This window comes from Fimicolochytrium jonesii, assembly GCF_025526975.1.
Source record: "Fimicolochytrium jonesii strain JEL569 chromosome Unknown EV422scaffold_32, whole genome shotgun sequence".
NCBI classification, from domain to species: domain Eukaryota; kingdom Fungi; phylum Chytridiomycota; class Chytridiomycetes; order Spizellomycetales; family Powellomycetaceae; genus Fimicolochytrium; species Fimicolochytrium jonesii.
This window is the reverse complement of record NW_026515699.1, coordinates 131300-148031: the sequence shown is the minus strand read 5'-3', so window position 1 is coordinate 148031 and position 16732 is coordinate 131300. Positions and strand designations below refer to the sequence as shown.

General features: G+C 51.8%; 4 protein-coding genes across 4 annotated transcripts; 3 read left to right on the top strand and 1 right to left on the bottom strand.

Moving 5' to 3' along the window:
• Positions 1–6489: 6489 nt before the first annotated feature.
• Positions 6490–7626, top strand: EV422DRAFT_509366 (uncharacterized protein; the record flags this gene model as incomplete). Its single annotated transcript, XM_053068850.1, has 7 exons — positions 6490–6651; positions 6771–6834; positions 6881–7026; positions 7081–7134; positions 7276–7378; positions 7487–7519; positions 7565–7626. 7 exons carry the CDS (start codon positions 6490–6492, stop codon positions 7624–7626), a joined length of 624 nt encoding a protein of 207 aa, XP_052921904.1.
• Positions 7627–8426: 800 nt separating this feature from the next.
• Positions 8427–10270, top strand: EV422DRAFT_509365 (uncharacterized protein; the record flags this gene model as incomplete). The annotated part of the gene is made up of 4 exons (XM_053068849.1): positions 8427–8642; positions 9318–9426; positions 9870–9991; positions 10094–10270. 4 exons carry the CDS (start codon positions 8427–8429, stop codon positions 10268–10270), a joined length of 624 nt encoding a protein of 207 aa, XP_052921903.1.
• A 2178-nt stretch (positions 10271–12448) lies between these two features.
• Positions 12449–13980, bottom strand: EV422DRAFT_606970 (uncharacterized protein; the record flags this gene model as incomplete). The annotated part of the gene is made up of 4 exons (XM_053073807.1): positions 12449–12618; positions 13013–13701; positions 13803–13872; positions 13947–13980. The coding sequence occupies 4 exons, from the start codon at positions 13978–13980 to the stop codon at positions 12449–12451; spliced, it is 963 nt and encodes a 320-aa protein (XP_052921902.1).
• A 650-nt stretch (positions 13981–14630) lies between these two features.
• Positions 14631–16185, top strand: EV422DRAFT_509363 (uncharacterized protein; the record flags this gene model as incomplete). Its single annotated transcript, XM_053068848.1, has 4 exons — positions 14631–14739; positions 14971–15248; positions 15645–15916; positions 16008–16185. 4 exons carry the CDS (start codon positions 14631–14633, stop codon positions 16183–16185), a joined length of 837 nt encoding a protein of 278 aa, XP_052921901.1.
• Between the last annotated feature and the right edge of the window lie 547 nt (positions 16186–16732).

Here is a 16732-nt window from a genome sequence, read left to right as displayed (position 1 = left end):
ACACAAGCAGTGCGAAATGCAATTTGTATTGTAGAGCAAGATATCATATACAAAGTGAGCAAATACAAAGTGAACGCGATCAATCTTGAACAATCTTGAACTGGACCATTGGTTTCCTCGCAAGCGAGTACTACAACAGGAACCGCCACGAGAAGGCTGTCCAGCTGGGTTCCCGCCTAAAAAAGAGAAGATATTGCATGAGCAGCAAACACGTTCGAAGGGAGAGCTATTCTCCAAGATCCAGTCCGATGAGCAGTGGCAACCGCGTGAATGTCTAGAAGAAAACTGGAAATGAGACAATGAGAAGTTAGTATCCAAACCAAGACGGAACGAAGCAGCAAAAAAGGAAACGAAACAAAGACGAGAAAGTAAAAGTTTAGACGGAGAGGAAGCAACAAAACTCACATTTTTACAACACAAAAAATACAGGAATACCGTTCTAAAGCATGTCAGGAGATGCTGTGACCGGCCCCTCGGCGCATGTCCGAATACTGGAGACCGCCGTCGAACACCCAATCTTAGCCGTAGACACTGCTCCGTCCCTCAACCAATGAGCAGTGCGTCGTGCTTAACTCCCGATGGCGAATGGACCGGGTCGCACATCTTATGATGCGTGTTAGCGACACGGAACCACCTCCTCGCGGTGAGCGTTGGGTCCAGCCGTCGCCAGCCATGCTCGTCGAACGGTATTCCTGAAAATGAAAACGCGGTTGCCACTACATCTCTGAGTGTGACAACCTGTCCCTCCATCTCGGAGTCACAAACGCTTATCCCCCTGTACACACAGCGATCAGTACTCCACCAAGTGGCCATGCAAGTCAGTGTTAGCAAGATATGGGAGCCCACCGGAGAATCAAGCACCAAGCGCCGTGTAAGCAAACACAACCAGTTAGATAAAGACGGTGAGTTGAAAAGGCCGGAAAAAGATGAAGAGAAACGAAGAGGACGGACGAGGGAGGTCGGCTATTTATGCGCGCAAAACAAGCACGCGTGCCCTGGCCCGCGACAGCGCAGCTCGGCCTTCCATGGCTGTGCCACCCGCAATCGGCTGCGCCACCGCAATCCGGCTTTTGTCAGCGGAGCCCCTTGCAAATGGCGCAATCCGATAGTGTCTACGGCGGTCGGTGATGTCCAATTCCATGTGTCTGCGAGAAGGGTGGTTCTGCGCAAGCAAGGAGTAAGGGGTAAACGCGTGCCACCGCGCGTGCGGGCCCGCCAAGTGCCGGAAACGCGTACTTCCCTTCGACTGGCGAGCGAGAGCAGAATGCTCATGTACTGTACTTACGTTTGAGTATTCCACTTGGTTTAGTCTCCTAAAAACTCCTGAATTGACCGCACTCAGCGAAGGGTTGTACGTATGCATATATCTTATCTCGCAAACAATTTTGACATGTTCAGCATAACACTTTCCGGCCACGGTAAAAATGAGGGCGGAATTTGGGAAAGATCGACAGCGTGAATCTGTGGACTTTGAATTTGAAGATTGAAAGCTGTCATTTCCGATTCGGAGTGGCTCCGAGAGCGTTTACAGTACCTATATTATATATACACACGGTTACAGCATATACATGGTAATGAGATTACCCACAAAACCTCAATGAAGCTGGACCATGTAATACTATGTCGTCCCTCCTTCGAAACGTTTCTTGGAACCAACTTGGAGAGACTTGTACATGAGTGGAAGAGGAGCCATTTGCTGGACTTTCCAGCAAGTCTGGAGTTTCTCTATCGGTAACCAGCCATTCGATTTTTTCGAATCAGCAGAGAGGGCGCCGTTTCCCATCGCCTGCATGGCAGTTTGCTGACGGGTGCGATAATGGTGACGACGACGAATGGCTTGATGGTGCTAGTTGGTAGGTGGTGCTACCATGCAACGTCAAAGGAAGCTTAATCGAGAACTGAATCCTTATCGGCCGCGGAGTGTGATGGCTGAACTGCGGAGTTGTTCTCCTTCGTCGAGCAAGTGGATGACGTTCGGACTTGCATTGACTTCTTCACTCACTGAGGAGATAGCAAGGTGTTGCTGCTATTGTCGCGTTTGTCTTATATTACATGTGCAGCTTGGCGATCGAGGATACGTCGTTTGGAGAGGGGCCTCAATCGAAACGTATCGCAGTTGAGGATGTGCCCCTTTGGCGTTTTTCACTTGTCCGGCAGTCCTGTTTATCATTTCTGAGGTCCCTGCTGGTCCGCCGCCGTGTGCGAGAGGTAACGCTCCGTATATCCTGCACCCATCGCGATCTGGTTCTATATACATATAGGCAGACAGCCGGGGGTCAGTGACTTTCATGGTGGCACATAACCAGTTACCCCTACTGTACGCGTTGACCGTTTTTTTGGCGCTCGCCACCCGATTTTCATCTCTACATCACAGAGGCTAGCCTGGATCTTACGACTTTCTCGTGTGCATACGGACCTCCACTTTACCGAACCTAATGGCGCGGGATGTTCTCTGCGCCAAGTGAGGTGGCCACGGTCGCCCCGGTCAAGGGGACGATGACAACCGGGTTGACGATGTTCCTAACCCTAAGCCTAACCCTAACCCTGAGATCACGGTTCGACTAGCAAGTGATTTCGAGCCTGCCCTAGGTCATCAAACGAAGATGCCTGGCGTGAATGGGATTCGAAGAGTACCCAGGATACATGGAAGGAGATCATGCATAGGGCGACTTTGAAGGAAGATATCTTGCTTTGATTGCGATTGTATGCGGAGTGTTATGAGAGAGCAGTTGAGTGTGGGTTGAAGACATTGAATCTAATGGAGGCCTGTTGGAGTGGGCTTGTTGCAGGGACTGGTTCAACCTGTGGCAAGGCGTTTGGTCACTGGTCAAGACCGAGTCTCGGTCTTGTCGGACTATGCTCTGAACCCTAGTCCTGACCCTAACTTCCCTAGCCCAAAGGTTCTACGTGATTGAAATTCTAACCCTAACTCTAACCCTAACCACCCTAACCCTAACAACCCTAACCCCAACCTAACCCTAACCCTTCAAGTAACCATCCTAACCCTAACAATCCTAACCCCAACCTAACCCTAACCCTTCCAAGTATGTTGTATGTTGTACACACTATGCAGTGCGGTTTATGTTCGGTCAGAATCTTCAAATCGAAATCAATTAGAACCTTTGCGCACTAAGTGACGGGTTCAAATGGTGCAAGCTATTCTTCAATCTACGTTAGCCGTCGCCAGGCAAACCCTTAACCGTAGCCGTCTTGTCAGACTAAGCGTCACCCTGAAATCCAGCCAGACTGTACCAATCCGCCTAGTAGTATATCAATTGGCGGCGGTTGTTCATCATACCCGCGCAACCCCCGTAGCGATCTATGCAAAATTAGAAATCAATCTTTTCCCTCAGTGTTGTTTTCCATTGGAACTCTGATCCCAACCGCTTGAAATGCCTATTGAACGTGCTGGAGCCTTTTGATCTTTCGATCGGGGGCCCTCCTTGGGGCAAGGGATGTCCGAAGCTCCAGACAACACGCATCCTCACCAGCAGCACTGCCGCAGCACCCGTCGGCCGTCCTCAGCAGCACCAGCAACTCACAAGACCGGGTCTGGGCGTCAGCTTTTTGTCCCATCGATTTGCCCGATCCTGAACGCAGCCGTTACATTCAATGTCCTGTATGTATCGAGCGTCGATCTCATTTAGATGAAAGACCAAAATTTACAGAGTTGTGATCTTGAGATCAAGCACATATTGAGTTTGATGTGATGTAAAGACAGTATATACATGCTTTCACAGAGAGAAAATAGAAGGCGGCTAACCCCTCTGGATTCCCTGCTGCTAGGTTGTGGGCTTGTGACCACCTTTGGCTCATTAGTCAGTCGAATGCAACCCGCCATTCGCCTAACTTGTATCTTGTAACTTGTAACTTGTAACTTGTATTCGCCATCCTGAACGCATTTTCAGTTCACATAGAGCAGTATATTTTGATACGCACATCTTTTTCTTATTCACATGCTGATTTATAACTTCATACGCAACTACCTAATCAAGTTAATACGGGTTCCCATCCAAGTTCATACGTCACAAATCAGATCGTCCTAAGGAAGTGAATCTACTCCATTATCCGGTCCATTTATCGTGCCAACAAGCTGCACGCGTGTGAAAACCGACAGTAGCCATTTGAACTTGAATGGCGTAGTGCGGATGAGGCTGGGATGTAAGCGGATGATCTCAATAGGCCGCCGTAGGAAGTGTAAATGCTAGAGGTATGATCCCTTTCAGCTGCAATATGAAGTTTTTTTTGAGCGTTGGAACTGAATATGCCTTCAGGATAGAAAAAGAGGAGTGCACCCCCCCCCCCCCCCCCCCCTCTTACCACACACCACAGTATAAAGACTCACTTCTTCTTATCGGCAGCTCTACGTCTCTTCTCATCTCTCAATCTATCCCTGCGGCAAAGTTCCATAACAAAGAAGCGTCGGGTCTGCCGCACTGAAGATAAAAAAAAGGTACAATCAAAACAGGGCGGTGATGAGCATTCGATCATACCTAGGTTCATAATCCCCACGGAACAGCAAACAAGGATACTTACCAGGGCTCATCGATATCAATGCCAACAAAGCCTTTCGCGAAAGGTTCGCCAGATCTTGTTTCATCTCTTCTGAGGGCAAGAAAGCCCAACCATCGGGTGATTCCAACACAACAGGTCCCACCGTCGTCGAGATATTGGCGGTCCACCAATGCTCCACCTTCTGCTGAACCTGGTAGAGTTCTTCTGGCGTCAGGGCTCTGTCCTCGTCCTCGTAGTAAGTGGTCATTATCAGGTTTTGCGTGCAGGATGTTGCGTGCAGGATGGGTGTAAAGTTGAGGAGTTGGGGACGGGCGTCCGCTTTATTTACATGTATGCTTGAGCGCTACGCGTGATAATGGGGGGGGGGGGGGGAGATGGGGGAGATGGCCGTTTTTTTTTGGCGCTCGTCACTCTTGTCCCACCCACTATGACGGTAATCCTCCTTACCGAAGGCACATCAGAAGGGGCAGATGGGGGGAATCCCTTCTTCCGTTGTCGTGGGACAAGAGTGATGAGCGCCAAAAAAAAAGGCCATCTTCCCCATCCTTTCCCATCGCCACGCGTCGCGCACAAGCATAAAAGACGCCTCTGATACGTAATGACCACTTACTGTAGTACAAAGATGAGGATAGAGCCTTGAATCATATGAATCAGGTGCAATTGGCAGCATTCACCATCATTCTCGCTGATGGATCCGGGGGGGGGGGGGGGAACGATACGAGGATTTCATGTGATTTCCCCCCCGTCTGATCTCAAGTTGACAAGCGGTATATATATTATAAACGTACTTATCCCTTGGCGGCCAGTAAATGTGGTGGTGGGCGGCAGAAGCGAGGGTCTGTCGAATCGAGGGGGTACAATCGGGTGTCAGGAAAATAAGCTGCCGGTCTCTCAATAGCACAAGAAGATAGCTCGGCACGGATCCCTCTGCTGTGCGCCAAGGGATAAGTCCGTGCCTTCTGTAGGATGACGAATCCCTTCTTCCCCCACCTGCGCCTTCTGCTCCATGATGGGATATGTGGGATATTCGCCAAGAAAGAACTCTTCCATGCCCTTCTGAAACCTCTCTAATTGGTAAAACAATTAGTAAAACAATTAGTAACTGGTAACATGAAAACGAAAGTAGCCAGCAGGCAAACCTCTCATCGTTCGCTACAGCATTTCGCATAGCTGATCTCGGTGTATATAAAGGGCCTTCTTCCTTCTCGCGCAAAACATCTTTTCCTTTTCTTCTACCCTTGTTTGTCTGTTTGGGTGGCTGTTTTTTTAAGTAAATATTCTTTCGTCGTTGAATTGATTCTGAAATGTACATCCCAACTTTGCCCGCTGTTGTCCGAGCGGACTGTCCAATCGCGTACTGTCAATCGCGTGCGCTTGTCCGATTTGCCCACGCCAACGTGCTGAAGTCGATGTCTGATTGCCGGGTTGATCCAAACCTGAAACCTTGGGGCATCAACGGCTGTGTAAATGATGTGTGCGTTAGGGATGGAGAAAGGTATGGGAAAGTTCTGGCCGTCCAGCAGGTCAATCAAACATCCTGTTTGCCATTATGATACATGCCCAATAAACTATTCCACGCAGATAATAAACGCCGTATGTCCATGTCTGCTTTAGAACTGCTAGCGGTCTACGATATGAAAGGATGGTGCCCGACTCATCCCTACCGAATGCTTTCACCATCCACTGCGCAGAAAGGTACTTGCGTAGAGGAATAAGAAACGAACTCCTTCATTTCGCGCGGAAGGCTGTTACTCGCGCGTGTCACCCTAACTGTAAGTTATTTCGCGCGAAAGGTTGACGTCTGCGGCGTCCACGGATCTAGAGTCTTTTCTGGAGGCGGCAACGCCGCCGTGGTCAGCCTTGTAAGAACTATCGAGGACGCAAAGGTGGCCGTGTGGTGCACCGGGCACTGGACATATAAGACGGGGTTTCAATGGAGAAGGGGAAGTTGAAGGCCTGAGAAAGGGCTGACTGATGGCCGTTTGCCGCGGCTTGTGCGAGTTTGGGGCAAGACTCCCGATAAGTTCCTGTTTTTTCCGTCGCAAACTCCCTCAAAGGGCATTCAGTGGAAGTGAAAAGACGTACTCGCTGGTGACCCTTCTTAAGGACACCGACGAAAGGGCCAGAAACAATCCGGTGGGTGCAAATGAAGGATGAATTGCAAACAAAAGCGGTCCGCTCCACTGAAACTTATTCACGAACAATGTATGGAGCCAACGGTGAACATCATTAAAGACATTCGTCATTGGGCCCAGACGTGGTATTTGGCAGCCACCTTGGTCTACAGCTGGGACCGTGCGCAACCGGTATCTCAAAAACGTACGACCTTTTTCAAATGCGACTGAGCATGATGCCGATCTGGTAGATGCGTGTCCCGAAGCCTTGGAGTGGGCAACCTATAAGAAAAGTTTAGTCAAAGATAGTCGCCGGTCATGTTTGGATGCGAATAAACCGACGTGCGGAATCTGGTACCAAGCGGTGATGGAACCCGATCAACAGCTGGCAGGAGAGGTATAAAGATGAAATGCTTCTAGCTCGCCGGTTTGACCTACTGGCGGTATGCAGATGGAGGAGGATAAGCTGACTGCATCTAAGATGGAGGAGGGTGCTCAATGGATTGTCTGTATATATCATTAAATCGTCGAGGGCCAAAGATATGCGAAACTAGTATCTGGTGGATGGCGCGCACAACTCCTCCTATGTACCTTCAATCATGGTCAATACCTGCATTTTGGATCCATGATGATTTCGTTTCCATAGAATAACTCATCCGTGAAACAATGTAATGAATGTATCATCAAAATCTGGCCACGGCACAACGGCCTCCAGTTTCACCATGCACGCCTTATAGTCCGCGAGAAACGTCAGTGCCAGCCTTACTGACTTCACTCTGTCGCAACATGGGGCGGAGGCATGCAAGCATCTGGACGGCATATGCAGCTTCCAATGATGGCGGAATGTCCAACTGTAGTACTTGTCATGTTCACTCAGAATAATGCAAGCGGTAAGTAATACCAGATCTTCCATCGTGTGATGCGATACTGGACAGGTTCCGTCTCATATGTATCCGCGGATCTGGGGATCGTTGAGTTTACATCGTTACTCAATTGACGTCCTGTATAACGTGGCAAACAGTGCCTTAGCAACTATTGACTCAATCGTGCCAATCACGCACTTTAGAGGATTTCAGAGTCTCCGCTTTGTATTAGAAATATCTCATCTCTAAAGTGCACATTCTGGAAGGTCGCGGCGATATTGATCATTCGACATACCACCGTCGCAACTAACTATTGATGGCATGACAACTTCGGCACATGACGCGCATCGATGATATCATGATATGAATCACGCAAGGAGTGGGAGGCTTTGCAGCATGAGGATGCGGGGCAGTATTGTTATAGTTGGCACGTCTAGGGCCTAGGGATGGTCTGTCGGTGTTGCCACCAGCTCGGTATATCGGAAAACGCGTTCTCCGCTGCTTACGTTACCACGCGATCTCTTTCGACAATGGCCGTCAATCAGGCTGGAATTGGCAGGAACGCGCCGGGCTATCCATCCCCGCGGGTCTGAGGCCTCCAGGGCGGTTTTGGCCAGGCTAGGGCCATCATGGCCCGGCTCTGCCACGTTTTCAGCCGCTCGCTCGCTCCACCGCCCTCGCATCCGCAAACGAGTATAAAACCCCAGACCCTCAACCGTCTTCCCTCAACTTTTTTCCACATCCGCTCGCAACTTCCCACATCGGTAAGTACCTGGGCTCCTCTGAAATCTTTCGTCGACTCGTATATTGTTTCGCTCCTTCCGGTTCTGATCTCCGCATATCTTTTCCTTCCCGTTCTTCAGGCTTCATTGGCTCCTTCAAGTTCTTCAACACCTTCAAGCTCCATCGGCAACCTCATCTTCTTAGTTTTGCAATGACCCCTACGGCGTGGCAGGTCAACTGGACCGCGCAACGGTGGGTGGAACAGCTCGCAAGGCTAGGTCCGGCGGTCCTTTTGGGATCGTGTGCTGCGTACTTCGACGGAGATGAGGTCCTTCAAGCTCGTCGGCACCTTCAAGTCCATCGACAACCTCAAATCCTTAGTTTTGCAATGACCCCTACGGCGTGGCAGGTCTTGGACCGCACAACGGTGGGTGGAACAGCTCGCAAGGCTAGGTCCGGCGGTCCTTTTGGGATCGTGTGCTGCGTACTTCGACGGATAAGAGGTCTTCAAGCTTCCGATCAGTTCAAGATCAAGATTTGCCACGACGTTCCATTGAAATATAACCCATCATTGTATTCACTCATTGTATAAACTCCTCATGTATAATTGCTTCTGACCTACATCGAATGAATTATCTCCAAATCTGAAATCCTTGGTTGCGGGTTGCGGTGTTCTACTTCCTGATGTTGACTGCTTTCCAAAGCGCGCTGGTTCAGTTTCTTGACGTCGCATGCCTGCAAAGATGAGAGCCGCTGAACTCCATTGGACTTGCGCGGCCACGGAACTCTGTTTCTGTTGCAAGAATATTGAACGCTGCATTGGGCCAAGCCCGCATCTGTAGACAGTGCAATGCACCAGCATCGCATTGCCAGTGCGCGGCACGCCTGAAGGTTATGGTTATGGTTAGGGTTAGGTATTATTATGGTTAGGGTTGGGACTTGTGGAACCCTGTCCAGTTCTTACTTCGGCAGGGTTAGGGTTAGGGTTAGGGTTAGGGTTTCGGGACTTGTGGAACCCTGTTCCGAACGGATGTGACGATCCGGTCCAGTTCTTACTTGGGCAGACTGTTCGAAGTACGCTGCGTGTAAAGTTACATGTCAGTGCAGCCCGCGCAGGGATTGCTTGGCGTTTTTTCCTGTCGTTAGCCTCAAGGCGGAATGCTGGGAACAGCGTGGTGATGAAACCGTTACTTACACGGAGAGCATTAAAGGTACTGCCTGTTCCGTCTTTAGATTACTTGTTTTGCGCCGCGTATACCACATCGAATCGATTGCGATAATATATGCAAAAGGGAATAGCTGGAACATACGTCGAGGACATATAGGGAGGGGAGGAGCGGGGACGATGGAGATGCCCATGCGGCTGCGTTGCTCGCAGACTTCCAGGAAGTTCGCATGACGGTTTTGCCAGTTCATTTGCCGCCACGACGTCCAGGCACGCACAGAACGGATCTGCGAGCGACGCACGGACGCCGATACTCGCAGATCTAGGACCGTTCATCTTCTGCATCAAGAACGAGCACGGCCAGTCGATCTGCGGCTACTACGCTTGCCGTTTTCATCTACCGTCGCATTCTGGGATGCCGGACCTGAATACACAACTTTGGCCGCTGCTGTTCAAGAAGCAATCTGGATTGCAATATTTCTGACCGAGCTAGACTTTGCGGTGGACCTTTGATCGGCTGCGGCGCCATCGACCTCGCGGACAATAACAAACCAACATCTCGTACCAAGCAGATCGAAGTTCGACAGCATTTCTTGCGCGAGAAGGACACGGTGGGCCAGATAAGCTTGCCGCACGTTGTCAACGATATCTTTTTAGCGTATTTGACACCAAAGCAGCACACTCCTTGCGGTTACATTGGTGGAGTTATATAGCCTCGTCGAGTTAGGGGCCACACTCTCGAGGGACGATACGCTCAAGAACCACCGCGCCGACGCGCATTGCTCGCAGAACCCAATTTAGAGGACGATCTGGCGTCCACGCAAACGCATTTCGCCCCTAGCGCAAATCCCAACCTCGGAAACGTCAAATACGACCTCCCAGGCGACTGAACCGGGGGGCCCCTTTGGGTAAGCGTACTCCTCGACGACCCCATTTCACAATTGTTTGGTAGTACTTCATCATCGTGGAAACTCGGTTGTACTTTCAACCTTGTCAACTCTTCCACACCCGACTCCGAATAAAAAAATCGAAAACAAAACGAAGTGATGCCTCGACCTGTTCGCTCTCAGCTGCTCTTTTTTACACGCGCGACACAAGCACAACAAATGTGAAGCCAGGTGAAAGTAAGTTGAAGGAGGCGGGGATTTCTGGCTGAGGGGCCACACCGGAACAGAAGAGGAAATTACATCTGTCGGTGCTGTGGATCTGGGTTGCGGTATTCGTGCCGTGGGAAGGGTGGTATTTGGGGGCAACTTCCAGAATAAGCCTGTCTCATCTGCGTTGTGGACATCAATTGGATCCCACTCCGCAAGAAGCTGTTGCAGTTCCCATCGACTTGCTGAAACCAGGTCTGTATCGACGGAGGCAGCTTCCCCATGCAGTTTGTACTGAATTTCTGTCAACTGAGACGTGACTGTACCGTCCCTGCCAACCATATGACCGCAGAACTCGACCTCGGATACGGCCCATTGGCATTTGGACGGTTTTACGTGCAAGGAGTGCCGCGTGAGTGTTTGAAGGACTTTGTCGACGGGCCGCTTGTGAGTGTCTAGATCCCTGCTGAAAATGAGGATGTCATCGAGGTAGGAGATCAGGTGTGGGTCGTATTTGTCTCCCAAGAGTTTGTTTGTTAAACGCTGGAAGGTCACGGGAGCGTTGGTCAGCCCGAATGGCATAACATTGTATTTGAAATGACCGAAGCGGGTGCGAAATGCAGTTTTCTCGCGATCTTCCTGGCGGATCATTAAACAGTGGTACGCGTCGCAAATGTCGAGGCCGGTGAACCATTGCATGCCCATGAGGCGGTCGCGCAGCTCCTGCAGGTTGGGTAAAGGGGTAGCGTCCTTGTGGGTCATCTTGTTCAGTTGATACAGCAGCGCAGGCCCCCCATCCTTCTTGGGGGCAAAGAGCACTGGGGCACCCTATGGGCTGCGGGAGTGCGAGATCTACCCTTTCTCCATTAGCCTTGTGAGCTGCTTGCTGAGTTCCTCAAGTTCGTCGGGGCCAAGGTGCTGGAGGGGCTGCATCACCGGTTTGGACCCGGGCTTGAGGTTGATCGCGAAGTTGCCGTCGCCGCGATCCGAGGGCATGCCTTCTTGTTCCTTGAAAAGTGTGTCCCTGTATTTCTCAAGCATGGGCCTGAGGGGGTGGTCGGCCGCTACGGACGCCAGGGGGTCTTCGGTCGTCGTAGGGGGCATATCCTGGCCGTGACGCTTGGATTCGAGGATCGTGCGTTTCTTGGCCTCGGCGGTTCGTACGAAGTTAGCGGTAAGAATCGGAGCGGTAGGTTGTGGCGTCAGGGCTGGGCGCTGCCCTGTCGATTCGATCGGTTTACTCAGTAGCTCGAAGGCAATGCGTCACCAAAGTGACCGTAGACTGGTGAGGTCGTAGGCGTCGACAACGATCATTCAGGTGCCGTTGCCTAGATGAGCGAGTCCATTGGGACCCTGTCCAGTCCGATGAGCTTCACATTTCAGAGCACGCCGCGTGGGTGCCCAAAAGCGAACATGCTGCACAATCTTGCGCATTTGCAAGCGATATCCTAGTCACATTAATCCCAATCCGTTCTGCCAAGCCAGATGTCCCAGAGCGCAAAAGCAAAACGCTTCCCGTAGCGGGCGCCGCTACCTCCCCAGATATCGTAGGAAGCATCAGCGTCGACGCACAAAATACTCCCGGGAGTATTGACTGCTTCTTCATCAGGCGCCTTTGAACGGCGTGCTACCGGTATGCATCGCAGCGTTGAAATGGACGAGTTCGCTCAAAGTACAGTCTGGGAACAGAAAGCTGTGCTTTTCCCCTCCCCCTGAAATAAATCAGCCACTGCCGCAACGCTAAATTCACGGGAGTGACCGACATTGATTTCGATTGGAGGTGGGGACAGCTTTATGGACCGTGACTGTACAGTCTGTTGCCATAAAGCAGGTCGCACCTGGCCGTGCGCAGTCGGCCCCAGCAGTGGTTGCCTAGGACAGTGACAGATGTAGTTTAGATTAGGGGTCTCGTATGATGCAATGATCAGCGGCGAGGACACTCGGACACTCACTTAGTTTCGTGGGCGACCTGCTTTATGGCAACAGATTGCCCATGCCCGCATCGTTACTCAACTCTCCTGCCGTGGGGCGATTGATGTGACCATCCTCCTCCTGTCGCGCTATGGCAGCAGGCGTGCAGCGAGGTGTGATGACAGGCGTCCAACGCCCAGCGGCTCCCAGGGTCCATGGACGGCGGTCCCAGCCTTGATATTCTGTGCACGCAAGGCACCTCATTGATTCTGCGCAAGGAGTAAGGAGTAACGCGTCTTAATTGCTTCTTGACGCGACCCGTTGAACGCCCTCGTCCCCTGATGTTGAACATTGTCCTCCGGGCATGATGGATATGCAATTTCCAGGTATGGTCAGATTGCGTGTACGACGATGCAACGCAGCGCCGGCCAATGCGAGGCCTCTGTCTGATCTTGGATGCAAAATCCAGCGAGTTATCGGGACGCAGTATTGGTCTTGGATTTATTGTCGCGGATATATCAACGCGTCGCTCAAACGCATTCCCACTTCCCTCACGGACACACACACCGGACACACCCACCCCCCACACACACACACACACAAACACACACACACACACACACACACAAAAATGCCCGAGACCACCACCCCCACTACCACGAGCCCCGCCTCCACCACCACCACCACTAGCCCCGCCTCCACCACCACCACCACTAGCCCCGCCTCCACCACCACCACCACTAGCCCCGCCTCCACCACCACCACCACTAGCCCCGCCTCCACCACCACCACCACTAGCCCCGCCTCCACCACCACCACCACTAGCTCCCCCTCCATCATCTTCCCCCGTGCCTCCCCTCCCTGGCACTGGGATCTTGCGGAGTTCCTCGCCGGCCCCCCCAACGAGGAGGACGTCCAGCCCCCCGAATCCCCAACCCGCATCCCCCCAGCTTTCGCCCTCCTGCCGCGCTTCCGGAATCAAGAAGCGCGCACCATGCTTACCACCACCACCACCCACGAAGCCGCGCCCACATCTGTTCTCTCCACGGGGGTGGCTCCCCTGAGCGGAGCGCCGGTCGACCTCGCCCCCCTCGCCATTGAGGCGGTTCCCTCCGCCAACCCCATCTGCCGCTGGGAGCGCCGTCGCGCCGTCGCCGCCGCCCGACAACGCGCCGCCGCCGACGCCGCCCCCCAACCGCCCGCCGATGCCGCCCCCCAACCGCCCGCCGACTCCCCCGTCGTCACTCCGCCCCTCACCCACTCCCCTCCCACCAGCCCTCCACCACTGAAGCGACGACGCTAAAGGATTGCTGTTACTATCCAGCCCAAAGATATTCAGGTGCGTGCCGAGATGTTCTTCCAATTTTGCACGCTTCTATAACCCAGTTCTCTTACACTTCTCCTCTTCCCTATTTACAGCTCGCCCGTCGTCTCCGCGGCGAACGTTCCTAAGTCAAGCCCATCCACTCCAAGTCTCCTCGTCGTCCCTTCAAGAGTTGTGCCAGCGTTTCGAAACGCTTACATATATAGGCCCTCTCAATTCACCCCCATAGTAGCATACCCTCTGTTGTTGGAGCTCTCAGCTCCCTAAGCATTCTCTCTCTCGCTTTCCCTTGTATACTACCGAGAAAAATGCACCAATGACAATATACTTTCGTGCACAGCACATTCTATCGTTCATCTGATGTCGCCCAGAATCTGGTTAATCGTCTTCTAGCTGGGATGGGGCTGGGATCGCTGTCGATGGCACTGTGTTCCATCTCGTGAAACTCCGAATGAAAAGAACCAATTGGTGGAAATTGTACCAATTTCAACTTGACCGTATGTGAATTGTAGTTTTCTTGGCTTGTCGACTGATTGCTCAAAACGTCCCTGACCTACTGACGGCGCACCGCGAGGTCACGTCCATCCCTCACGTCCGTATGTTCGATGTATAATCGATAATTGTCTCATTCCAATGGTTGTTTATCGTCAACTAGCGCAAAGCCGTTTACACTCATGTACGACGGATCTAATACTCGTCCAAAGAAAGCTCTTCATCTAAAGTATATCCATCCACCTATCCTTCATCTACAGAACGCCTGCGCACACTTTCATGCAAGTCTCGAAAAACTACGGAAGTTCTTTCGCGCTTTTCAACCAAACATTAGGCAGAGCCCTTGCGAAACCTTTCATGAAGATGTCGTTATAAACTGAAGCCGCACGAGTGCGAGTCCTCTCAGTGGTATCCACATCCGCGTCCTCCATGGCAACGACGAATCAGAGTCAACAACGGGCACCTGCTGGTGGACAATCTTCCATCACTCCAGAGAAGATCCAGCGGACCGACGCTAGCGTATCCAGCGGGCGTACAGGTTCTTCAGTGATGTTTGCGGAGAGTGATGTTTTCCATTGCTGAGGCGAGACTCTGCGGAGCTGGCTACGGTGACCATGCTCCGTTTGCCAGAAACCGTCGGGCAGTCGTACCATGTCGCATGCGATGTTGTCAAAGTAGAGGTTCGGGAGCAGTAAAAGCAGACTCTGTAGAGCATGGCATAACTCGACGGGTCATATATGTGCAAGTCCAGTGCTCCTTACCTTCTCAGGTTCAGTGGTTGTGAGATTGCAGGAAAAGAAGGTGAGGATGGAGCTAGGACTTGGGCTCGGAGTTTCGATGCTGAAGGAAGGGGATGCGGCGAGTCTTGGGTCGATATGGATAGCGGAGCTGTTCATTTATGAAGAAGATCTGGGCGAAAGGAAGAGTCGGTTGACCTCTCCTCAACTATCACTCGGAGGTCATCTACGGGAAGGGCTCGGCTTTGAACGATGGAAGGCGACTGAGGTTGAGCGAAACAGAACTGCTGACAATGATGTGTGTTTTAAGGTTCGTGCGGTATGATAAATGGTAGCGGAGGGGTCGGGAGTCAACAGTAACTGCTCATCTATTCCACTTTTCACGATGCACTCAAGAAGAAACTCCACTCCAAGAAACTCCAGTGGCAATCGTAGATTGAATACATTCTAGAAACGATGTTTGAGCAATGCCTTAAATTGCAGGGTTTTGCTGCTGCCAAGAGAGAGCACGTGGCCGGCTCAAAAGTGGCCATTTGACTTTCTCTTAGTTATGTATGCATGTGCGCACCGCACCACCCCTCCGAGATCCAAATCCACTCGCATGTGCAATCTGCGCATCCAATGTTGTGTTGGGTGCGATTCTCGGGAGAACATCCCGACGTGCGGAAGGGGTTGCTGGTGGGCACATCTGATTAATTGCCTCCAGACCCGGCATCGAAATCAGCTTGGCGGAAGCAAACCAGAAATACCGCAGCATTGGCGAGCGCCGAAATGCGAAATACCTCTCCAGCTTTGGCGGCACCGAAACGTCTCCACGGAAAACCGGCTTCACGGAAGTTTGCGGAATGAGAGATACTCTACAAGCGGTGTTGCCTTCCCTCGTGGGAGCTCTCATCATCAGGATATTACATGTGCAGCAATGACAGGGTTATCGCTTACCATCGTCAAATGGCAAAACAGTATCTCATGGTTACCGCGGTACGTCGGATGGGGCGACTTCCGTCCGGGTCATTCGGAGACGTGCCGTCAGCGCATGAGTGGCCGCACTAACTTCGGACCTACGGATTAGAACGCAACATAAGTCTGGCGTGCCAAAACAGAAAAGTACCACGGCATCGAAGTACATGCCTGACATCATGGCAAAAAATCCCTTTGGACGATGGTTCCGGATAAAAGCCTCGATCCACTCTGAAGCCGTTGTCGGGGCCGCCCCGAAATTCACATTTTATTCGATGCGCGCGACGTAGCATCCCTCGAGTTTAGGTAGGAGGCTACTGGGGGCTTGTATGAGTGCATGCATCCTGGAATAAAGCCTTTAGTGGACGGTTGATGGGCATACCTTGAATTCACTACTTGCACCGTGTGATTCCCATCCTACCCAAAACACCTTGACAAGGTCTCATCACAAAGCATCGGATGGGCGAATGACGCGGAGTACGTCGAAAATTCTACTGCACCCGAAAACGACCATGTTCCTCTCGATTCCACCTCCACCTTTGAAGCATGTTCTCCATAGCGAATGCAGTCAAATCGCGAAGAGGTTACGTCGCAGAATGGTCAGCGGTGCGTAAAGTGCAAACGTTGAGCGGGATGTTGGAAAGAGGTCCCCGACACCACTATCAAAGGAACATCATGAAGTTGCTTTTCTTGCTGTCGATCGCAGGCAATCGTCCGCAGCAGCATGGTTAGAGGTCGCTGGATACACTGCAGCACACTGCTATGCACTGCCATTCATGCTTCAGAACAAATGGACATGGCGAAACATAGCAAATCCACGATAAATGGGCGGAATCC